At 46.8% G+C, this 24,879-nt stretch overlaps 2 protein-coding genes and 1 long non-coding RNA gene across 3 annotated transcripts in view; 1 reads left to right on the top strand and 2 right to left on the bottom strand.

Moving 5' to 3' along the window:
* Positions 1 to 421: 421 nt before the first annotated feature.
* On the bottom strand, positions 422 to 1,899 carry LOC149343261 (uncharacterized). The gene is made up of 2 exons (XM_089542343.1): positions 1,474 to 1,899; positions 422 to 592 (listed from the first exon to the last, which is right to left on the bottom strand). The coding sequence occupies exons 1-2, from the start codon at positions 1,897 to 1,899 to the stop codon at positions 422 to 424; spliced, it is 597 nt and encodes a 198-aa protein (XP_089398469.1).
* Positions 1,900 to 7,943: 6,044 nt separating this feature from the next.
* Positions 7,944 to 24,879, top strand: part of LOC149343259 (uncharacterized) — a 31,150-nt gene continuing 14,214 nt past the window's right edge. The window contains exon 1 of the mRNA XM_089542342.1: positions 7,944 to 8,316. Coding sequence (XP_089398468.1) covers positions 8,230 to 8,316 — 87 coding nt within the window. The 5' untranslated portion in view covers positions 7,944 to 8,229. The remainder of the gene's footprint in view (positions 8,317 to 24,879) is intronic.
* On the bottom strand, positions 16,532 to 19,355 carry LOC149343260 (uncharacterized). The gene is made up of 2 exons (XR_016283112.1): positions 19,004 to 19,355; positions 16,532 to 18,228 (listed from the first exon to the last, which is right to left on the bottom strand). It is a non-coding gene; the product is annotated as an uncharacterized LOC149343260 (long non-coding RNA).

Raw genomic sequence — 24,879 nt, 5'->3', positions numbered from 1 at the left:
CACGGGACACGCAAGGAATGGAAACACACTAAAAAAGCAGTGATGCTGATCTTAACAGTGTACGAAGCCACTAGAGCGACTTTATTCTATTTTCTACCTACATATCCAAGCATGTCATGTGACGTCAGTTCCTTCTGAAAAAAAAAAAAAACTAGAAAAGCCAGCCCAGCTTTGCCTCCACTTGAATGGAATATGCAGTTCCCGTTCTGTGTCGCTGTAGTCTAATACATTGTTTTATATACAGGATACTTCGTTAGTTGCACTGAACTTTAAAAAAGGAGCACGTCATCCAGCTCCCCAACACACTGACAAGACTGCGTTCGACTGGCATCATAGCGCAGCCAGATGTCTGCGAGCAGATCACTCCCAGCAAGCAGTCAGGGCCTCCGTAACAGCGCAGCTTTTAAGCAAGAGCCCCCGTTCAGAGGATGGTGCACTGGGCGAGGAAGCAGTTGTCGCAGGCCTCGTCCTTGATGTGACGTTGGCGGACTTGCGTGTACAGCATGGATGACACGCCGCCCACCACGAACAGCACCGTTGCCGCGCACACCACGTATAGCAGTATGCGGCTGGATGCACGCGATGGGTCCACCTGCGATAAGTGATTGAGTCGATGGCTGTGATGCAACTGACGATTAACTGCGATGCATGGCCACGTGGTATTAGAATAGACCTGGAATCTGCACGGGGTGTCCAGTTCAGAGGAAAATCCCCGAAGTGGTCTTCGGACTGCTGGCGAGGAGAGGGTAGGGTCTACTTTATGCATGAGATTCGTGCCAGTTGACAATTTGAATTACAAATAAAATAGCAGAATACCATTGAAATTGAATAAAGGACGTAACTGATTTTTCAGATGGTTTTTAACAATCGCATGCATAGCTGCCGCAGTATAATCATTGTTCTAGCAGGATCCAAGTATTTTACAGCGCATAGCCATGAGCTTATCTGCCACTAACAAGCCTTGCTTTTCAAATGCGACTTCGTTCAGGGGCTCCTATGACTGTCTTAAGGAGCTAGTCGTTTCTTCTTCCGCACGTGGGCATTATTACACTTTAACTTGGATTTCTTGAGCCCCACAGTTATCTTGCTAGGTGGGAAGAATCAACTTCGATCACTGGTTTAAGCGTCGTGGTACAATCAGTGGTCCCAAAAAAGCTTCACTTAACGCTGTCTTATGCTATACAGTCTGCTATGAGCTGATTGCAGCCAATAGAACACTAGGAAAACATAGCTGTTAAGCTGCAAACGTTGAATATACCACAAGAACTGCGTAATGATCAATCCTAGCTTACCCAAATGTCTACTAAACCGGTTCACACCGTGTCAACAGTGGATTAAATCGGTGTGTCAGATCGGCTTAATGTGTTTTGCGGATGCATTTTTTCATCAGATTACTGCAGGTTCATCAGAGCTTCGTAAAGCAGCGACCTTGCATGGTTATGCCATGAGCACTTTCAGTTCTTCGCTACGTACCTTGATGCAGGAGCCCTCGTCTTCTGCGAATCCCCGCTCGCAGACGCATCGCTCTTCGACGCATTGCACAGCATCGCCACCGCAGACAAAGTTTTCGGAGCAGGTGTCCCCCAGCTGGACGAGCTTCTTGCAGCGGTCACCAAACTGGTCCGTGAATCCGTGCTGACACACGCAGAATTGCTCCAGGCAGCGGGAGTCCGGGTCTCGTATCTTGCACGTCTCGTCCGAGCTGCACGGTTCGGACTTCAAAAGCCCGTAATTGGTCCTTGGTCTATGTTCCTTCTGCGGCCGCTGCTCCCCCTGTTGTTGCTGCAGCTGCTGCTGTAGGAGACCTGTTTCAGCTGGCCTTTCCGAGCTGCTGAAGACGGTGGCTGTCGACGAACCTTCGGCAAGTAGCAGGCCCAGTAGGCACCATGTCGTCAACATGTCGCCAGTGTCCTCTAAGCGCTGGTTCGAAGATCCTCCGGGAACTGTTCGCTCATGACACAATCGAGCCGGTAGGGAAGGGTCAATTTCAAACGCTAGTTTTAGGAGTTTCCACTGCCATGACGATCCAAGCAGGCGGCGGAGGGGTATAAAGCGTGGCGTGTGCTATAGTTACCCCGGCGGATGCATTCCCGCGAAGATAGTCTACGTTTTTCCGCTGTTCGCTGCATATGGAAAAAGAATGCGCACAGGTAAATCGCGATAGTTCAATACAAACAGAGTTAAGAACCGTAGTGGCAAACCAGGAGACTTCTTACACACCCTCCTCACATGCCCCACCTTCCCTCAACCCCCATCACCAACCGCGGCGGAGTCTTACTGGGAGTCTCTTCTGACCAGCACGTCCGCTCAAGACCAGCGCCAGATCATCTCCAGCGCACACCGAAGGATTGCGCTCCAGGGGCTATCCTTCGCGTTGTAAGGGTGCCTCCTCCTCACATTGAGGAGGCATCCAAGTGCCATGTAGGGGGCTTCGCCCTCACGATTTACGTCATTGGCAATAAACGTTTCCACCACCACCACCGTAGCTTAATTTTGAGGACTAAAAAAAAAATCAACGACTCATAACTGCTTTGGGGTGGCTGGAAGTCGCTCTTCATTCTCAAACAGAAAAGCAGCTTCTTTTTATAGAGCCTACATCTCGTCTCCTCAGGAGATCTGGTGAGAAGCGCGTCGAAGATGCATGCTTTACACAGAGTAGCAGATTTCATTTGTACGAGGAGCCTGGTTGTTTTATCAAAAGGCGCCAAAGCAGAACACTGTGTGGTACGTTACACAATTTCTAGGGCCTGGGTAATCACCACTCCCGTAGTCATCAGCGCCAGATACGCGACTGTGGTAGAAATTACGCAGCGTTATAGGCATATTTAAACACAATCCCTCGGGCGTCTGCTTAAAAGTATAGATCCACTTAGGTTACTGCATATGTCGCAGCGTTTAGCACCGCTACAGTTACGGAGTCAACGTGCCTATGTGGTAGCTAATCATCTAGGGCCTGGGTAAGCATCACTCCGGTACTCATCAGCGTCACATGCGCGACTGTGATGGAAATTACATAGCGTTATAGGCATATTTAAACCACAGCTGCAGTTACGGAGTCAAAGTGCCTATGTAATAGCTAATCATCAATAGTGATAGTGCGGAACGCAGTTTCCTCGTGAAAACTCGTACCTCGACACGAAAGCCGTAGTACTCCGATTATTGCGAGGTATGCAATAGCGCAGTTTTACCTGAGAGTGCCGTAGCGGTTGCGGTTGTCTTCACTGTCTTTCGGACGGGCAGCAGCATGTCCCACGGGCCTGCAAAGTGTGCTGCCGCCGTACCAGCCGCGATACGAACTGTGTTGTTGTTGTCGCCCTCATAAAAATGGCGCACTGTGGTTGAGTGCCTATCTGATGCGGAGACACCGCTTTATTTGGCAAAAAAAAAAAAAATGAATTAATCGTTTTGTTGCGCTTTGTGAACGAAGACGTTTAAATATATAATTGTAGCATAATGACTTGCAGAAACATCGGGGTCATTGTGACATTCCTTTGAAATCAATAAACAAAGCAAGGCAGGAAAAAGAGGTCTGTAAATCTTCGTTGCAAGTAAAAGAAAAGGTGTACACGGTTCCCGCGCTTCCTCTGACGTGTCTGCCTCGGGCACGCGCCACTAGAAGGCAGGCGAAGAAGAATTGGAGCATACCGGCGATAATTCAATATTGACTCAAAAAAAAAAAAAGAATTAGGGATGACCTCTCGGTTTGATGCGGAGGAAAGGCGAAAGCATTTTTCTTTTCAGTCGCCAATGTATTGCAACTCTGATTATATACCAATTCAATTCTATTCCACTCTCGATTCTATTCCGATTCTGATTACATTTTGATTCTGACCGCTTCTTGGCAGATGGCAGGTGTGGCCACTTGCCAGGAAGGGGCGAGAGGGGGTGGAAGCAAAGAGGCGGTTTTTAAGGAGAGGGATACAGTTCTCCGGATGCAGGTGTGGCCACCTTACAGAAGTGACGATGGTGGTGGTAAAAAACTTTTTAGTACTCATAAAGAGAGTTTTGGGATCAGAAGACCCCACTGCATGGCCGGTATCATTAGTGCAGGACACCGCACGACCAATCTCCGGGTTTTCACTCCAGCAAGACTTCTATAATACCACATAAATCGCTTCCAGTCATTGCCTTTAAAGACGCGAGACCTCAGAGCAGTAACTAGTACTTTCTCATGTACAGATGTGAGCACACCTGTCTGTAGAGAGCTCTGCAGGGAAAGGAAACGAAATTCTAAAACAGGTGCCGAGTTTCACGCACAATACTTGGACTCGAGTGCAGCTGGATGAGGCATACAAACCACGCAGGCAAAGCACTTTTGCTCCTAGCAAAGCAGCTATGTTAATAATAGTGCGAGAGGACTAGGCCAGAGATTCAGAGCTAGCAAAAAAATTGCGACGACACTTTCACAACTAAAGTTTTGAGAGGCGAAAGACGAGGACACTATGCTGTGACGACTTCCGGCGAATGTGACGTCACACCGTTCCCGTGGCTATATTGATACCCAAATTATGCATATTTAGGGGATGTTAAGTGTTAATTACGCTTAATTAACCATTTTTCTATCCAATTTGACACAAATTCGACGTTTTTCCGACCATTCTGTGACAATTTTCACTATGCCGTGACAACTTGCGGTGGATGTGACGTCACACCGTTCCTGTTGCTATATCGACGTCCGCGCTGTTTCGGCGCAATTTCGACATTTTTGCCTATAATTAATTAACTAATTAATCTACAGTCATCTAAGTTGGCTTTTAGGTTCATTTTTTCCTTCTCTATCTGAAACAACCATTGGATTTCTTCTATATTTTTTAGTTCCCGAGTTAAACGCGTGTGGCACGCTTTGTTAACGGACGGCAGTATAAGCCATTAAAGGCTTTCGCCTTAAAATCGTCTATTGCCGATATCTATCCGCATAGAAAAAAAGCTGTGACGACAGAGGAATCACATCAATACCCACTACTGGGAGTCGAACCAGCGGCGGATGAACAGATCAGCTTCAATGTTCGCTGTGCGATCACTAGGCTATCTCCGCAGCTTTTTCCTGTTTTCTTCATTGCATGCAAATATTGCCGAAATGGAGAATATAAGTATGCTGATGCCACACCCGGGTGCGCAATACAAGCCCACCATACCACCGCACGTCCCCACATTTCCAGTCCTCAATAATTCTAGGCCGCACACACATCCGTCTAGATAGGGAGACAGCTAGGCGGCTCCTCCAATGCAGCATGTACTACCCGAACCAAAGCGCACTGCTCACGGAACAAGGATTGCTATGACCGCGGTGATTCGCATGGTGGTCCATCATACGGCTCTTCCAAATACTAAATAGCCCCATGATTCCATCAACATAAATAGATAACATGACACAACACAATTTTCGTCGACAGGCAAAAAACGGATACGGTATAGGGTGTGATTTTGATGTCCTTCTTAAGTGTTCGCTGCTATGGGACACGCATCGTGTTACGTTGTTGTTGTTATTAGCCTTTCAAAAGGTGGCACATACCCACACTAGGGGTTCGACCGAAAATCGGGAGGCCGAGGTTGCTATACACCTGTACATAATAAAGGCAAAAGAAAAGGACGCTGGAGAGCAACACCGGTGGGTTCTACCTCAAACAGCGCATGGTCTGAAAAGGGATAAGAGTTTGGATGTGAAATAGTTGTTGTTGTTCACCTCGTAGAATGGCGCATACATACTCAGGGGGATCGGCCAAGAAGAGGAGTGCATAGAGAGTTTTTGATGATGATGATGATGATGTCCTCGGGCTGAATGGCACATTAGAGAGTTTTTGTGATGACTTTTGTTTGCAGAGCGTCGTCTTCATCAACTTCCATCTGCTCTGTCCGGCGGCACTGCCCGCTCATCGTCATCTTCTACGTTTTTTTTTCCTTTTCCCCCATTTGTTCCGCAGCTCACCGCTAGAGCGCTTTAGGAAAGCTCGCTAACCTCTCTAAGTAAAGTAAAAATTGCGAGGGCACTTTGGCATCTAAAGTGTTGAGAGGCGAAAGCCGAGGACACTATGCCGCGACGAATTTCTGTGAATGTGACGTCACACCGTACCCGTCACCGGTACTAGATTACTAGGTAATCTAGTAACGTCGGTTCCCGAGGCTATATCGATACCCAAATTATACATTTTTAAGTGTTAAGTACGCTTAATTACACATTTTTCCATTTAATTTGGCACAAATCCGTCGTTTTCCCGACCATTCTGAGACAATTTTCTCTGCGCCGTGACGACTTCCGGTGGATGTGACGTCACACCGTTCTCGTGGCTATGTCGACGTCTGCGCTATTTCGACGCAATTTCGACATTTTGCCTATAATTAATTAATTAATCTGCAGCCATCAAACTTGGCTTCGAGGTTAATTTTTTCCTCCTCTATCTGAAACAGCCATTGGTTTTCTTCTATCTTTATTAGCTCCCGAGTTAAACACGTGTGACACGCTTTGTTTACGGACGGCAGTATAAGCCATTAAAGGCTTTCGCCTTAAGAGGTAATAGAAATGTCCTGATGCGTCGTTGCTTCTAAATCCGTTGTCCCCATTTTTTTTTTCCCGAAAAAGCTAGTTATGTTCTCAGCGCCTATGCTGAAGATATTGACCCTTCGTAATTGACCCTTTGACAACTTCCTTCTTTCGTGTTATCTCATTACCAACATTCTCCGAAAAAAATTTCAAAAATTGAAAAATTGTAAGATAGTGCTGCGAAAATATTAAAGGCAATGGCCCATTCTTCTGATCTGTAGCAAAATCTTCCTTTTAAAGTGTTGTGTTGTGTTGGGTTTAATGGCGCATAAGCAGCTAAGGCTATCATGCGCCAAGCTCAAGGTATAAAGTGTTTCCATCGATCGCATCGAACAGTTCAGACTGCTATAGAAAACCAATATGGAACGCTTTTGACGATAGCAAACACGCTAATAGAAAAGAAATTGACGACTGCCGTCGGATGATTTGAGGATATATTGATTGTTATAGTGAAATCTTGCATTATATGAAAAAACTGCGTTCATAGACGGTTTCGCGCTCAAAAATGCTTTTGTCCAGAATTGTTGGGAATGATTCGTGCTGCTACTTCTGTCAGCGGCATAACATCGTTGCTGACTGCGGGCGCAAGTTCTGGTCGTTCAGCATTAAAAGTGTCTTTTGTTTGTCTCTGCAAGAAGCTATATTAGCTCATGTTTTAACCTTGTAACCAAGATTCTTCCTTAGACGATATTGACGGGAAAGTGATGAGATTTTTTTATTGTTTGTTGAAGGGCGGCGGGACAGGATGCTAGAATGGTTGGTGCACCGTTTGGTTGCTTTCTTCGCATTCATTTTTCTAATCCATTCGGGGCATGTTATTTTGCAGTAGAAGCGATGAGTACATATCTGTACAGGTGTGTCATTCCATTGCAAGTGACCCTGCACATAAAGTGGCCACTTATAACGTGTTTTATATTTTAATATAAAACCATTTTTATACATCTTCGAGCTCATGAACCAAATTTACAAGCTGAAGCAAAGCATAAATACGGCGCGGTAATACGAGATAAAAGAAAGCGAAAACTTAGCCGTCAAGAGTCGGGCGCGCTTTCGCGAAGAGGCTGCTTTCGCCCGCTGTCGAACCAGTGCGCTCTGCCGGAGGGCTCTCGACCGGGTCCCAACAGAGCAGTCTACGGCGCGCGTACTACATTGATCGCGGTTCCACTTTTCGCCGTCGCCCCTCTTAAAGGGTCACCACACCCAATGAACGCGCCATCTCGTTACGTCACGACCCCTTCAGCCAATGGCGGGGCGGCGTCTTTTGAAATGCCTCTCACCTCTCTTCTTCCGAGGACCACCGCGACGAGCGGGAGGAGTGGGAAAGAGAGAAGAAGGGAAAGGAAAGGTGTGCAGGCCGCATCGGGCCGAGCGTACGTGCGTACTACATCACTCAGGGCACTCAGCCAGACTCGAGGTTTCGAGCCTGTGCAAAGGAGGCGACGCAGCTCCTCACACGAGGCATGCAGGCTGAGCTCACTTTATTCGCTCTGCGAGAAATTGCGTTTTCAGAGGCGCCCTCCTGCTGTGAGAGTCGGTGCTCGGTTTTCGAGGCTGTCTCCTTCTGCTGCCTTGAGAACGCGTTGTTCGGGTGTCCTGACCGTGGGCGCCGCTGTAGCGACGCGCGCGTATCCACCGCGAGGTCATGAGGGGCGGCGGAGGCCGGAGTACGTCGAGAGGACCGAACGGCACAGATGAACTATGCCCGACGCACCGCCGCCGTCCAGGAAGCCAGTCACTCGCCGCCACTGCAGTCCAGAGAGGACCTAACCAAGACAATGGTGAGCGTGTGGATCAGACAGTTTCTTGGGATGTAATTAGAAATATTCGCTACTATTATCGTCTGTCTTTCCACGGCACTACATTGTTGAGTAGTGAACAGAAAATGTTATGATATTAAGCCGCTCGCAGCAAACAGAGTATACTGACTGGTTGAAAGAATAACTATGACGAATAAACTTGTCTGGCTGATCGTTTAACGAACTGAAACAAAAACAACTCTGTCCACACAATGTTTGCGGACACGTGAGAGCCCTACATTTACATATCTATAGGAGGGAGGGATTAATTTTTTTTCTATTCACGCTGGCAGGAAGCATGACAGGTTTCCGCGTGAACTCTTCGCGCTGACGAATCCGTATCAATGAAGAGTACTGTAAACACGATTTTAAGCCTGCGTGAGGCAGGCTTTTCGCTCTACATGAAAAGCGCTGAGTGCATCTTTGTTGATCGGATCTCGAATTTTGTCGGACAAAATAAGAATGCACATCAGCCAAAGAAAGACAATTGCTGCTTCAGTAACGAAGGCGGCTGAAATACTAGCTCAGCCTATAGCAGAAAATTCCTAGCTGAAGAATTAAGAACCTCTGTAAACGTTATTCGTTCATGCTATCACCAGCCAAAATTCTCTGCGGAGTTTGCGCACCGGCGCAAATCCTTGTTGGAGACAATTTCCTTACTGTCTGAAAACTGGCGCCGGTTGCAGCGATTTACGAGGGTGGTCTGAGGAACTGCGTCCCGGATTACTGACTAGCGTCTTTAAATTGCATGGTATGTTTAGTTACGGCACATGTGCTGAGTAGTTGCATCCTATATCAGCAAAGTAATAACACTCTCGTTGACAGCAAGTGTTTCGTCACGCTTCTTCGTATTCAACCCAGTTGGCTGAATCTACGCTTTTTTGGCAACGAGCATAAATAAACGACTCGAATTAGACTGCACATTTCAGAATTATGAGAAATAATTTGCCGTTTTTCGCGCAGTTGTACTCTTTTAAGTTATGTGGCTACAAAATGAGCGAAAATATATTTACTATGCATAACGAATTATTTATCACCAACGTGGCAGTGTGTGATGGTTAACGGATTTAATAATGGTGTGCTCTTTTCATATCTCACATAAACCAAGGTTCGCTTTTTGATCCACTTTCGTGGCTCACACTGACGCTACATGCAGTATTACGTTAACAATAAGAAAGTCTGCAGATGACTACATACTGTACTGTGCAATCAACATTCAACCTGACTTCGAAATATTTCAGAACGAGTTAGATGTAGTAGCTGATTACAGTCCGAGAGATGACGCCAAATGCTAAAAGAATCGGCTCACATTATGTCATGAAAAAAGGGCAAAACTAACAGTGTCACTTTACGCGGAGACAAATAATATAGGTGGTTTCTCTAGTTTGGACCTATGGCAGGTTAAGCATGTTAACTTCGTCACTGACAAGGTTATGTCTCTTCTCAATTTCCTCCTTCGCAATTGCATTCACTAACCATGTAACCTAGTAAAGTACCTTCAGTAAGTGCATGTTCGTTTCCTGTTTCAATAATCTTGTGATTTCTGGGTCAACTTTTTAGTTTCATTTCAGTGCATTAAATGATGCCATACACAATTTAAGTGACTGCTGAACAGTTTAATGAACTTTATAGAATTGAATACCGAGCAACCCGGTTCAGCATCGGCTGAACAAAAAGTTAGTAGAAAGAATCCGAGGTTCAATTTTTGGTCAGTAAAACGTGTAACGGTAGAATTGGAGTTCTTCGTGACATTCACATTAAGCTGCCTATTATCTGTCGCAACGAAGAGACGACCAGCTAAAGATCTGCGTTTTTTATCGTACTGTTTTTTTTTTCAATTCTTTTTGTCCAGACAGTGCAGCACTGTATCGCTTTTGCGCGTGATGGTTACATTTCGCGCAGCGATTTTTTTTTTTTCTGTGCCTTAGGTGCGGAAACTATGTTTCTCATTGTACGGGAAATCTCCCCATCCTCTAATGTCTGACGAAACCATACAGGTACCAAATGCACGAATGAATAAACAAGTATCACACGTTTGTACAAACTAATAATTTTACCGGAAGACGGAAAAGTAGCTTTTTTATTTTTATTATTACTGGCGATCTCCAGCACGGAACTGCACCGAACAGGTGTGCTAAGTGACCATGTTTGTGCAGAAAGCAGAAGACTAACCATATGGCTGCTGATAGCTAGTCGCACTGTGGTGCTTACGAAGGTGCTAACACGCTGTTAAACTATTCTATAAGAACCTTTTTGAAATGTGGTGGCGTGTAAGTGTACACTGAGATCATTTACATCACATACGCCATGATGCTCTCATTCGTGAATCCGCGACAGCAATACCAGCGCGGCTTGAGAGTGCTCCTTAAAGAAAAAAAACAGGGCCAATTATTCTAGCAGCGCCTCCTGGAAATAAATAAACAATACTCTCTTCGGTCTGGTTAAGGTCTACGCTCTCGGCGCATCTGCATCTTTAAATGTGTTGAAGTCACGCGTGATCATCAGATACAAAAAAAAGCACTGCCATGATTGATTACTGAGTAATTGATTTATTCAATGATTTATTGACTAGATCGGTCGATTGATTGAAACTTTTATGGAGCGAAACAGATGGCATGAAGAGTAGGCGGCCGGTACCTTATTTCAGAACGCCGGTGGCTACCACTGCCGCCTTGCCTCTGTCGATGGGCTTCCGCCAATCTTCCGGATAATTGCTGGACAACACTGCCTTCCACTACTCGAATAATGCGCATGGTGTTTTTTAGGTGTGCTGCTTTACCACTACATCTCTATGAGATCTAGAAGTGGCCACACCGGGGGCATGTGTTACGGTAATCGTTATAGAAAATCGAACTGTATGAGTACGCGCTGGAATATTAGTTCGTCTGGATCTGCCAGAAAGGTATGGCTTCTCCCGTGTTGAGGTGTTTATGATGTGGGAAGTACATTCTCCTGCTTAGTTTAATGGTTTCTAAGCGGTCTCTGTAGTTCAAGGGCAGGTCTATGAGGCGAACAATGTGGTTCGCTCGGTTGGTTAGTGCTTGAGCTAGACCGTTCGCCGCCTCGTTTCCCTCTAGGTCATTATGTCTAGGAGTCCAAATGACTTGATATTCTTCATAAAGAAGAGGGGACGACCCTCCTCTAGAGGGCAGGGCTGCCTACACATTCGGGATTCTGCTGTTTGCGAAGTCTCGGCAGGCTTGCGTAGAGTCTGATACAGTTAGTTGTTGGGAATCGTCCGGTCGATTCCCTATGGGTGACAGCGAGGGCGATAGTAGCTGCTTCTGCAATGTGAGCGTTACAGCTCGCTAGCAATGCGCAGGCTATTAGTTTAGGCGGTAGAGAACCACTGCTACTGCCTTGTCGTTTTCCGAATAGACAGTCATCCGCTATCATGCAAAACGCCATCCGAAGATGTCAGAGCATGGGCTAAGCAAGGCATAGTCTGATAGATATTTAATATCGATGGAGCACTTTGCTGGATTCTCAAGGCTGGTATAAGTCATCGACGCAGGCTACCGTTTGACAGACAGTGGCGCTTCCGTTATAAAATATTTATAGGGACGTTTTAGCTCCTCTTCAAAAAAATTTGATTACCGATTCCTTGCTCGATAAATATCTTCTAGAAGACAATAAATATTACGACGCTTGTTGACGGACGCAACATAGATACGGAGCGTGCTTACACCGAGGTAGCTTGTGCTACCAGTGACGGACTTGCAATGACGGAATTGCCTAGAACCTAGACATTCCGTCCAAGCTTATCGAAGCGTTCTGTACAACACACTGAGTACCGTTTTCTAGGATATCATGGTGCACTCAAGCACAGTATTACGTGTTTGTACATTCTTGAAAAGTTTAAGCAGTGTATGAACGCCCTAAGAATGACATAATATGTAAAATAAAGTGTTAATCAGAGGCCTCCAGTATAATTATTGCGCTAGGTCTTCCCCAACGGTGCAGGCTCATGTAGGAAGAGGAACGTTATAGTTTGCGGCCGCATCTCGGCGCTATCACATAGATGTCACAAATAAAAGTTTCTCCTGAGGTATAAGGCAAAGCGATCTCTCTTTTGTCGTGGCCTCATATCGTTGCGCAGGGAAGTAAACAGACGTCGAGCAAGCTCGAATGAAAGTGACATGATATGGGCGGAGTGCCGCTCTTTCGAGGGTCTTATCTTGTTGCATATGTGTGAGTGCGCTCGTAGAGCTTCTTATCGGTTCGCCCGAGCGGACTGCTGCTTTGTGCACGCTTGCAGCACCGTCTTCCGAGTTCGCACGAAAAATCAGCCTGCGGCGCGTCTGCAGTAACGACAGGTACGAAGACAACGAAGAGTCGGCCTGTTGGTTAAGTTTACGGCTTGTGAGTTCAAGCAATTCGAAAAAGTGCCACTTTCCGCGAAAAGTAAGTAAGGCGCCTTGGATGGCTTTTCTTCGTTCCATGACGACACTGCTAAGGTTCAAGTCGTCATTTCCGAGTATCACAGCTCAAAAAGGCCGCTTTCGACAGCGACGCAGAGATCTTAGTCTCGTTCGTTTGTACGAAACCAGGAAGTTGTACAGGAAGCCAGCTTATCATAATGAGTGATATAATTTAGTGTAGGTAGCTGTGACGAGAGGAAGAAGACACAGCGGCGGTGAAGGCCGCGCTGTCGGAGCGCACCATGTCTTTCGAAGCCCATCCGAGGCACGAGCGTCTCGCGAAGCGCGATCTCTCGAGCACAGGAGCCAGCAGCAGCAGCGGCAGCACAAACAGGAAGAGCGCAAGCGACAGTAGCAGCCGCAGAACAGTCTCGTCCCGTCAGGAGCGCAATCAAGGAGACCTCCCTCCGGTCGTTCTCGGTCTTGGGTCCAGCACAGAAGACGACGACGATTGGACCGACTTCCAGCCTTCTAGGAAGGCCAGTGACTCTGCAAGTCCAGCCGGCCGCCACCGAGGGCTCGTGCACAGGGCGTCAGGCACTGAGGTGTCAAGACGCCAGTCTCCTGAGAGGCAGCTACCCGACATCGACGACACGGCGGAACGAGGGGACGTCGACGGCAATGACGAGCCGCCGCCGGACGACAAAGAGGACGAGGACGTCGAGGGCGAAGGCAGCGGTGCCGACGGCGGTGGTGTCGCATCCGCAGAGGACGACCAGCTGCTGAGCGCCTCCAAGGATGACGTCGGCTCGACGGAGGCCGCCCAGAAGTCCACCGAGGCGGCCCCCGCTTCCGCCGGCGGCCGGCACGAGCTGGGCGACGTGTTCGAGAGGCTCCGCCAAGCGCAGCACGCTGAATCCCCGCCCCACGAGATTGTGTTCAGCGTGCAGCAGGAGAACGACCGCTGGCTCGTGGTGTTCCTCGTGGCTGGCCTGTACGTGTTCTTCTACGCGATCGGCGGCCTGGCCTACTACCTGCTCGACGAGTACGGCTACACGGTCGCCTATTCGGGCCGCACCAACATATCGAACGGCGACGAGTCTTTAGGTGCCCGCCGCTACTGAGTGGCACCACTGCGTGCCTTGCCGCCTGGCCCGCGGTTGGCTGAAGGCGCTGACTTGCCGGAGCGCATGAACGTGCTCTCTTTTCTTTTGCCTTCTTTTATTCTTCTTATTAAAACGTGCTCATATATTCTGTGAGATAAGAGGCAGCAGTCTCAACTAACCTGTGTATTTGGAGTTTTCTGAACAGAATACATATGTATTATTCTATTTCTATCGTGCTGTGTCTTGCTGAGTTGTAATGCATCTCCGTATTTGACTTGACTTTTACTTGGAGGTATGTAATTCACACGCGATAGCGTAAGTTGCGGCTGGTAAAACAGACGTATTCGAGACGAAGGGTTTTTCATGTCCCTACTTAGGACTGCCCGCCGGGCCAGCTTTACTTCAGTAGAAGGCAGTGTAGTTATTTAGAAGGTCTTCTGGATGTTCATGAATAAGCTATTAAAAATCTTCCATAGCATTCGCTATGGTGCATCTGGTGCATCGCCATGGTCATGTTTTGGTTAGCCTATAATTCTCACTTGTCGCAATTAGGTGCCACTTAAATTGCGATTACAGGAAACGTTTTTGAACAAATCTAATGTCCGAAAATAATCACCTCCGGCGTCTGGAGGGTAAAGCTTCCCAAAAGTCTTACGATAAGCTTTTCGCCAAAGCCTGTCGTAGTTGAGCACATTTGCGTTTCTTGCACTGGGTAAATTAATTTTCATTAAATATGGGATCAGTAAGATGGGACCACGGAAATGAGATGTCATTTCCAATAAGCTATTTTTTTACTCGCTCTTGGCAAACACTTTGCAGCTAGAGAAGATACGACCGAATGCGGCTTGCATCCTTTGCTTCCGTTAAAGCTTGAGGAATTCTGCTGCCTGCATCATAGCGACTTAGATGGATGCGAAAGCTCGCACTGATGTGAAAAGAAGTATTACTCTCTTATTATGAGAAAAGTTACATACGAGAAATATGGCAAGTATTCTAAAGTTGTGGCTTAGTGTCATCGAGCACAGAAGCTATTAGAGCTTGCGTTTAAAATGCACGAATAAAAACACGTATGACATTTTGTTGGCAGGGTTGCAGAGTTGGGCCGGCTACTAGGCCTAGCCTGGACCCATGCTAGCGGACGGAGCCGCAGCAGTGAACGCTCTCAAGACCGGAAGCCAAAGACCCTTTATTCTTGCCAGCGTCTCTATTTATAGAGCCGAACCAGCGCCCTCTACATCTCCCCTTCCCGACACATTGACCCCCATCACGCACACGACACAGCTCACTGTCACACAGTCTGCGAGGTTCAGTCACACAGGTTCACAGGTTCAGTCTGCGAGGTGTCCTCACACGTCGGCCGGATCTTGTAGTGCGCCCAGGTGGTGACGAAGAGGGGAGAGCGTCCAGAACTTCTTCTGGCTAAGACTGAAGCATTTCACGATGAGGTGAGGGACCGTGCAACCCTCGAGGTGGTGTAGAAACAGGGCTGCTGTCAAGTGCATTTGTCGGAGACGACAGCGTGCTTGAACCCTGAGGTTCAGTGCTTGCGCCCGAGGACTCCTCTGATGCTGCTTGAGTTTGAGTAGGCAAGGTCGAGTGCCCGTTCTCATTCCACACAAGCTCTGTCGACTGCGGAACAGAAATGTCATTGACAAAAGGCATCAAATGAATCCTGTTGCGGACTAGAACCTTAGTCGGCGTCTCCACCACATAGCAGCGCGGTCGGGCTGCTGGACTAAGTACCACCGCAGGAGTTTTTACGTCTCAGACCCAAACACGATCCCCAGCTTCTAGATCTCTCTGACGACTGGCTGCATGCCTTTTGTCGTAATGCTTCTTCTGAAGCTGGCGAGCCTGCCGATCCCTGGAGTGGAATGTCGTAGATGACGGCCATTTGAGTCTCAACTGGCACTTAGCCATTGGCAACCTTGTTCTCAATCTTCTGCCTAACAATAGCTGCGCTGGGCTGTAACCAGTGACACCCGGAGTATTACGATAGGCCAACAATCCCAGAAATGGATCTGAAGACTTGGTGAAGATGTCTTTGATGGTGCGAACCATTCGCTCAACTTCACCGTTCGATTGCGGGTAATTAGGGCTTGACGTTGTATGTTCGAAACCATACTGACCCGCAAAGGAGGAAAAGAGCTTTGAAGAGAACTGAGGTCCATTGTCACTTCTTACTAGCTTGGGTATGCCGAATCGAGCAAATATGCTTTTGATGGCATTTATAACATCAACAGAAGTTGTATTCTTCAGGTGAATGACATCTGGATATCTCGAGTAATAGTCGACTACCAACAGATAATCATGACCTATGTGCTTGAACAAATCTATACCAACCTCCTCCCATGGCATCAAAGGAGTTTTTGTAACCATAAGTGGCTCCTGACGAGGGATTCATGTTGAAGCACATTGTCGGCACATGAGTACCTTGTCACGGATCTGTTGAGACATGCCAAACCACCAAACAGCTTCTTGCGCCCGTTGGCGAGTTCTATTGATACCCTGGTGACCTTCGTGGAGAAGTTCTAATGTCACTTTTTGGAGAGAAGCAGGGATGACAAGTCTATGGACCTTAAAGAGAATTTTATCTATGAGGGACAAATCACCTCTATACTCCCAATACTTTTTCATATATTGTGAAAGCCTTTCCTTACGCGGCCAACCCTGAGTACAGTATTGAGTTAAAAGGGTACATTCTCCATCCTGCTGTTGATGGCAGCGAACATCATCAGGACTGATTAGACGAGTCTCAGTGATTGCTGAAATATGCAGCTGTAAGAATTTTTCGACCATATCCACTTGTTGGGGAGGTGAAGCTACTGGAGTGCGAGACAGCGTGTCTGCAGTAGCAAGCTGCTTGCCAGGCACATACACAACTCGGAACTGATATCGCATCAGTTTGATGCGGAACCTCTGAATCCTAGGTGGCATCATGTCAAGATCTGATTTCCCTAGAAGAGTTACTAGAGGTTGATGATCCGTTTCCACAATAAAGGAGATACCACGAATGAACTGGTCAAACCGGTAAATTGCCCATGTCACTGCTAGAGCCTCTTTTACGGTCTGGCTGTAGCGTTTTTCTGCCTCTGACAGTGCACGAGACGCAAATGCTACAGGACGTAGCTCACCAGTGGGCTGTTCTTGCAAAAGAACTGTGCCAATGCCAAAAGAGCTGGCATCACATGACAGAGTGGTGTTGTAGCTTGGATGATACTTAGCTACACACAGTGAAGACGTGAGCATTGACTTGACCTTGTTGAAAGCTGACTCTTGCATAGGACCCCAGTACCAGTCGCTATGCTTATTTAGAAGTTCTCTAATCGGTGCTGTAGCCTGTGACAGATTTGGAAGGAAGCTACCAATGTGATTCACCATACCAAGAAACCGGCGAACACTATGAACATCTGTCGGAGTTGGTAAAGAACGGATAGCTTCAAGCTTGTCAGGACTGGGAGAAATACCATTTTCACTTACAACTACGCCTAGGAACTCTATTTGCCGTTGGCCAAAACAACATTTGTTTTTGTTAAGCTTTACACCTGCTTTGCTTAGACGATCCAGAACTTCAGATAACTTCTGGTCGTGTTCCTCTTTATCTTTCCCAAAAACAAGAATGTCATCAACCATATTAACAACATTAGATTGGCCTTCCAAGATTCTAGCCATTTCCCTTTGAAAGAATTCGGGAGCAGATGTTATTCCAAACGGTAAACGACAGTAGCAGTAACGACCAAAAGGCGTGATGAATGTAGTGAATTCCTGACAATCTTCCGAAAGACGGATTTGATGAAATCCGGCAGTAGCGTCCAGCTTTGAGAAAACTTTGGCATCACCTAGTTGTCCTAACACCCATTCAACCGTAGGTAAAACGTGCCTTTCCCTGAGAACTTCCTTGTTAAGTTTAGTCAGATCCACACAGAGGCGGTATCCACCTGAAACTTTTGGAACTACCACCAAGCCTGCACACCATGCCGTTGGCTTGTCAATACGCCTAATAACTCCCTGTCTTTCAAGCGAGTCAAGTTCATCTTTAACCACGTTATGGAGGGGCAGGGGAATCCTACGTGGGACGCTCAGAGCAAAAGGTACAGCGTTCGGTTTAAGTCGGATAGTGTACTCCGCACCAAAAGTCCCTAAGCCTTCAAAAATTTCCTGCGTCGGCAACTGACCAGGAGAATGAGAAGGAGGAGCCCGACTTACTTGCGAACGTGCCAGCGCATCAACGAAATGAACAACTCCAAGAGCTGTGATGGCTGGATAACCCAGAAGTGGCGTCGACTGCGATGGCAGGACGTAGACTATCTGCTGCGAAGTGCGACCTTTCCATTCGAGGGTAGCTAAAAATTGACCAGCAACCCTCAACTGCCGGTTGTCTGGACCGGTGAGGCGACCCTCCGGCGCGTCCAGCCGCGACGGAATACCTGGAAAAGTGGCGGGAACCACAGTCACTTCTGCACCAGAGTCCACTTTAAATTCAAGAGGAAGTCCGTTGACCTTGACACACACGAACTTGGCGTTCTCCGTCTTCTCCTTCTTGATAGGATGCACAGAAATGGAGTGCGAGTGTCTTGCGGATGAGCGTTGCTTGGAGACGCAGACGCTCTCAAAATGACCCTTTTTGCAGAATCTGCATGCAGCGTTCCGCGCAGGGCAATTATCACGTGTATGAGCTTCGCGTCCGCAGAAGTTGCAGGGTTTTTCCGAAGCGTTTCGACGAGCGTCTCTCCTTATGGATTTGCGACGCGCGGTGGCGTCCACATGCACAGGCAAAGTACCGTTGTGCGCTCGTTCCTGGCTTTCCTTCTGCGCGTCCTCATACATGCGTGCATGTAAAAGCGCCTTCTCGAGAGTCAAATCCGGCGTTCGGCAAAGCTGTTCCGAAAGCTTAGTGTCGAACAGGCCAACAACGAAGCGGTCACGAACCAGCCTGTCTTCGACGCTGGAAGAGCCGTAATTGCATTTCTTTACCATCGAACGCAGGGTGGAATAGAACGCGTCCACGCTCTCGGATGGTTGTTGTACACGCTTATGGAAGCGAAAGCTTTCATGAACTTCGTTCACAGGATGTATGAAGTGAGCCGTGAAACGTTGTTTAACTTCTGCATACGACGCGCTTTCCAGCTCGGTGAGCCCAAGAGAAGAGAGGATGCGGCGCGCTTGAACACCCATGCAATAAAGAAGTGTGCGAATCCTTACTTCATCCGTTGCTGAAGACGCACCCGTGGCGACAGCAAAATCTTCAAATTGATCCACCCACGATGACCAGGAGGCCGGGTCATCGAAGTCGAACGCTGGTGGCGGCGCTAGGCCAGACAAACCCGCGAATCGAGGTTGCGTCTCAGTCGAAGGCGACGCGTCCATGGCGCTGCAGATGGTCTTGGTCTTGAGATAGCCTAAAGATTTAAAAAAAAAAGGAAAAATCAGAATCCAAACACTTCTGACACCATGTAGAGATTGCCGAGATGGCAGGGTTGCAGAGTTGGGCCGGCTACTAGGCCTAGCCTGGACCCATGCTAGCGGACGGAGCCGCAGCAGTGAACGCTCTCAAGGCCGGAAGCCAAAGACCCTTTGTTCTTGCCAGCGTCTCTATTTATAGAGCCGAACCAGCGCCCTCTACAGTAGGCTGTACATTATTTAAAATACAAAGCATTGCGTCACCTGTACAGGCTTTTTGTAGTCTTTGAACTTTGAAAGTCAAGGAGAGGTGAGTTCTATGCCAGCAGACCCCTGCTAGCCCACTGACCAGAAAATTAATTACTCCACATCTTTTCTCGCGCTAAGCACACGTGGACGCATTGCTTCATAGATACAACACCTTGATTAATAACGCATCACTTTGTAGGACAACAAAACGTCCATACTCTCGAGAAATAAAATATTTATTTTCGAAGCTTCAAGACACAATCGCTATCTGTCTCTTGTTAGGTTTATCGGCAGAAAAATGAGATTTAGGTGCCGGCTCTTTACAAAAAACCCTGAGAACTGCCGCGTGAAAGCTAGTCTGTATACATTCATTGCGACTCAGCGTCATAATTTATGACACATTCCGGGAATTGTCGCATATATCCACAAAAACATCCACAAAAACTTGCTCCTAGAAGAGGTTGCCCTCAGCGGTTCTCAAGGGAAGAACTACGATGTCGCACTGTAGTCATTTAGCCTCCAGGTGTTTTCCGGTTTCGGGGAGAATACTCGGTCCGCAAAGCCTCCTGCACCGAGTCTTCGCGCTAAACTAGATTTGTTATTGCTTAGTGTTGTTACTGGCTTGAAGGTTTACTGTCGCTTTAGCCTCCATAAAAGCAAATTTAGAGACATACCTTCATATCTTTTGAAGCTCAGTGAAAACAACACAAATCGTCATGGTCCATCGAGCAAGTATTTAAGTTCTAATTGACAAACCCAAACACGCTGGAAGACCGCACATATGTTGGTGCGCCAAGAGTGCGAAAACGGTCAAGGGTTTATCGAAATATTATAAATTCTTTCTATAGTGTGCTCGTATGCGACCTGCCACCGTTGTATGTATGTGTTCATCTTATTTATTATTTTGTAATGGCTCTTAGATGAGCCACAGACATTTTCAAGCTATTTTCTTTAGCTTTTGGCCTGTGGCTCATTCTAAAAAATGTGCACATTTGTGAAATAAAGTTTGGATTCAATTCAATTCAATTCAATTCAACTTGGTTAATTGAGGATAAAGCATGATTGAAACTTGGTTTGTAGTACTACAAGCTGGCAGAGTTATGGCTTATTAATTTCTTTTCTGGGTGGCGGCGGAAGCCATGTGAGGTCTCCGTTGTGCGCAGAAAGCTACTATAATGCAAAAAAGGGAAGAAGATATCTCTAGTTGGCTGTATAGGCGTCGGCTTTTTGAGAGTTCCGACGTTCAGGATTCTTGTTCCGTACTTTTTCGTCCTGTAGTTGCCATGTTTCTTCTATGAATATAAGCTAACTTGAGGCTGCAATGTAATATGTTTGTTGCTTGGTTTTTCTGGGTCAGCAATAAGTACTCCAAGAGCTCGTTTTCGTCTTGTCAGTTTCACTCTCTGCCGTCTTGTTTGTTTCGGTCCTATAGTTCTCGTCTCCAAGGCCACCCCTGGCACCAAAAGCTGCCAGAACAAGCTTGCACCTAATAAAACGTTTGGCTCAGAGAGCTCTTCAAGCGAGAAACTCTATAAAGTGACCTAATCTTACCTAACAAATCTGGACAAAATTATTTTTGAACGGGAAACCGTCTATGAACGCAATTTTTTTTCATAGATTTCACCCCCGCCACCATCATCATTATCAGCCTGACTGCGCCCACTGGAGTTACTGCAAAGGCCTCTCCCATGCCTCTCCAAATTGCCCTGTCTTTTGCCAGTTGCGGCCATATATCTGCATATCACCCGACGGCAGTCTTGGATTTTTTTTTCTATTCGCGCTTTTGCTATCGTCAAAAGCGTTCCCTATTGGTTTTCTATGGCTGTCTTAACTGTTCTATGCGATCGATGCAAACATTTTAAAAGAAATATTTTGCTACATATCCGAAGAAAGAGCCATTACCATCAATATTTCCATAAGAGTATCTTATATTTTCTAATTTTCAAAAATTTTGTCCGAGAATATTGGCCCAGGAGAGCAAGCTGCTGGGCTTATTTGTGATGCATTTTCTGAAGAAGTTAGCACAAAAAACGAACAAGGGACAGAAAGAAAGGACACAAAAGCCATTCACGTAAGACGGATCTGTCGCCACAGTTCTGAGCGCATAATGTACACAAGTCGCTTCACGTGACCCCTTTCTGTCCCTTGTTCGTTTTTTGCGCTAACTTCTTCAGAATATTGGTCGTGGTAGTAAAGAGAAAAGAGACGATCACGCGTATCAGCATTGTGTGTGTATAATGAGGTGAGACCACAGAAGTGTATACACACTGATATTCGCAAAATGACTGCAAGGAAAAGCGGTCGAAGTAGGATAAAAAAATATTACGTTGTGAGGCTCCTCCTCTACATAACAGTCGTTTCTTCAGGCACGAGCTTGAACGTAAGGTTGTGAAAAGGACAAAGCGTTTGGCAGGAAACGAAGGGCCATTCAGCCCGAGGACATCATCATCATCATCAAGGGAACCTGAGGAAGCGGCCAGTGCCGTTCTTATAGGGATTTCACCAGCGCGACAACTACGATACAAGGGTTCAGAATCAGAATTTATTAGCCATTTAGTTGATGAGTGCAGATTGATCTGCAGATGGAGGTCCCATAGTCGATGAATGAAAGGGGACCTCCTGTACAGAATAAACTTGTGATCAACAAAACAATTGGAATCATATTTGCTAGCGCTTAGTGAACACATGGGACAAGAACACAAATACACAGGACAGACGCTAGCCAATATGATTCCAAACGCTTTCCAACTAGCCCAAGTTTCCGCCTTAATGAATAAAACAATGCCCAGCATTTTTGCAATGAAATCCGACACTTAAATGAAACATAATACACACAATCGGACACATTGAACACGAACTTTGAAAACGAAAAGAAACTAATAGTTAACTAACGGCTTTTAGGTGTTGACTTAATATCTTTTTAAAGTTAAGTACTGTACGTAAATTTTTAACTTTCAGAGATAAGGTGTTGGTTAAGCTTGCAACGTTTGATGGCCAAAATGAACAATACAAACAAATTCTTCAAGTTTTTGCCTACCTCCATAGCTGTTTATTTCGATGCCAGCCACAATTTTTCATGCATCTTTGAGAAGCCAGACGAATTGGAGCTTTCTATATTCAAAAACATTCCCTTGAGTTGAATGCGCGATATTTTGGAAATGCCCGTACTGCTACGTTTGGGCTGATATTGTCGCAGAGGTCGTCCAAGAAAACATCTGGATCAGCATAATGTTTCGACAAAACTCGCGCTATTCACCAAATTTGCCACGCTACGCAGTTCTGCATAATATATCTCCGCTCTTTCCGCGAAGCAGGCCCTTGCAAATTAGCGTTCCAGGTACAGCTCGCGCGTACCTACATGCAAGTATGCATGGCCATATGTCACCGCACTGTTCGCCCCTGTGTTTAGTGAATATGAATCTGTGCAGAGGCGGGAAGGGGAGGAGGATAGAGTAACGCTCAGTGCTGCATTCTTTTTATCCGAGGCTGCATGCATCTCCAAGTAAGGAAGAGCTTGCGCCCATTAGCCATATAGGGGCCCTCAATCTCTGTCTGTTCGGTCCTATTGCACGCCTGTGTGGACCGTCACTGACAGCCTTGGTGTCTTTCGTGGTGTTAGTTGCACAAAGGAAGACAGGTGTCACAGTACTGCGGCTTGTGCCTGGGGCTGTGGAGATCTCTGCGGGTGATAAAAACACAGAACTTGAAACAAGCGACATAGGTAAATGCCACGCATATAAAGTGAGTTTATTTCTACAAGCAAGGTACAGGAGGCTGTGGGGAAAAATAAAAAAAAAGCTGTTCATAAGGAATTTTACTAGTCTCAAGAACACTTCAAAGAAGAAATACAGGTAAATATGATACATAACGAACTGTCTGAACTGAGTGCTTGCGAGTTTTACCTTGCCAACGAAAGCAATAAATGGCCACGAGCCGACCTCTCGCCAAAGCTGTCGCAAGAGGGAAAGGTGCAAGCCTATGACACCCCCAATTCCCGCTGTCTGCCTTGCGCATAGAGACAGGCTTTCATTAATGCGCCTAGGCGTCTGCATATATGCATCAAAGTCAAAATGAAAAGCCGGGACTGAAGCGCTCAGGTATTGCCCAATATATAGGAAATATGGGAGTAATCGCGCGCAAATATAAGCATAAATTCTCTGGCCATAACTTTCATCGAATGAAACAGGTCACGAGTAAAAGAAAAAAAAAATATGCGCCGCTCCAAAAAAGCACAAGCGATCGACCTATCCGGGACCAACGCCAACAAGCACCGCTCGCGGTTCCCGGGTACATCTATCATGCGACGCGATACACGTGGCCAGCCCCGCTGACGCCCCGAGCCCAGCCGCATACCTGCAGCCGTAATGGGGAATGCCCATTCGTTACGAGTCCGGAGACCGGGTTGACAGGTCGCGCGAAAGGGGTGGATTAGAAAAAGAAGAAAAAAAAGAAAAAAAAGAGAGGAAAGAGAGCAAGGAGGAGGCCCCGGCGAGGGACGATAATAATGATAAGAGGCGGCTGGACCTACAACAGACGGAACGTCTCGGATTTGTGGGATGGGAAAACTCGGGTCATCAATAATGCAGCCCGGGGCATTGGGGAAGCGGAGGGAGAGGCGCGGTGGGTTCTTCCTTTCGGGAAATGAGGGGTGGTGACCTCCTTTCTCTTTCGCCGTGTACCTCGCTCCTCCCCTCCTCTTTTCTTGCCTCCCGGCGGAACAACAGAGGCGTCTCTGTAGGCGCTTGCTTTGCGTTTTCTTCGTTGCCCACTATTTCTTTCGGTCTTTAACTTTGGGGGGTTAAAGAAGAAAACACATACAACATTAATGCGTACATTTACTGAAGTTCTGTTATTCTCTGTCTCGCACTTTCGCACAACATCTCGTAAAAAACCCTTACATTTCGTACTTACTATTAGTACTTACTTTAGCTTAGTAAAAGGGTTAATTTTATTCCCTGCACTGTTGTGGTAGTTTGGTGCTAAAATCCACGACAGTGGTTCATCGGAGCTTGAGTTGCCTTGACGAGCACAAAATTGTGGGCTGGATACTAGGACGCATTTAGAAGGGAGTGAAATGCCCGTGCACTAAGGTTTCAGTGCACGTTATAGAAACTAACAGGGTCAAAATTAATTTGCTACGTTGAACCGACAGTGCTTCTCAAAGCCCGGGCAGCACCCCTGGGACGTAAGAATACACGCTATTATTTTCTCTTTATTGGCTCTCGCAGCGTCTGCCGTGCTGCACACTGAACAAATACTGGGTGGCAAACGAGGCATGTGGTAAGCGTACATAATGCTTGAAACAGAATACACCGGACTTTGCTCAGCATTCCAAGCCCCGAGAAAGATTTCAACGCAAGTCCGTCGGCACCAACGGAATGTAAATTATTTATTTCCCCTCGAACGCGCGTTTTAGGCGCGCCAAGGCG

This window comes from Amblyomma mixtum, chromosome 5, assembly GCF_055824585.1.
Source record: "Amblyomma mixtum isolate Tamu chromosome 5, ASM5582458v1, whole genome shotgun sequence".
Taxonomy (NCBI): Eukaryota; Metazoa; Arthropoda; class Arachnida; order Ixodida; family Ixodidae; genus Amblyomma; species Amblyomma mixtum.
Note: the sequence above shows the minus strand (reverse complement) of the source record. Positions and strands in the feature narration are given on the sequence as shown.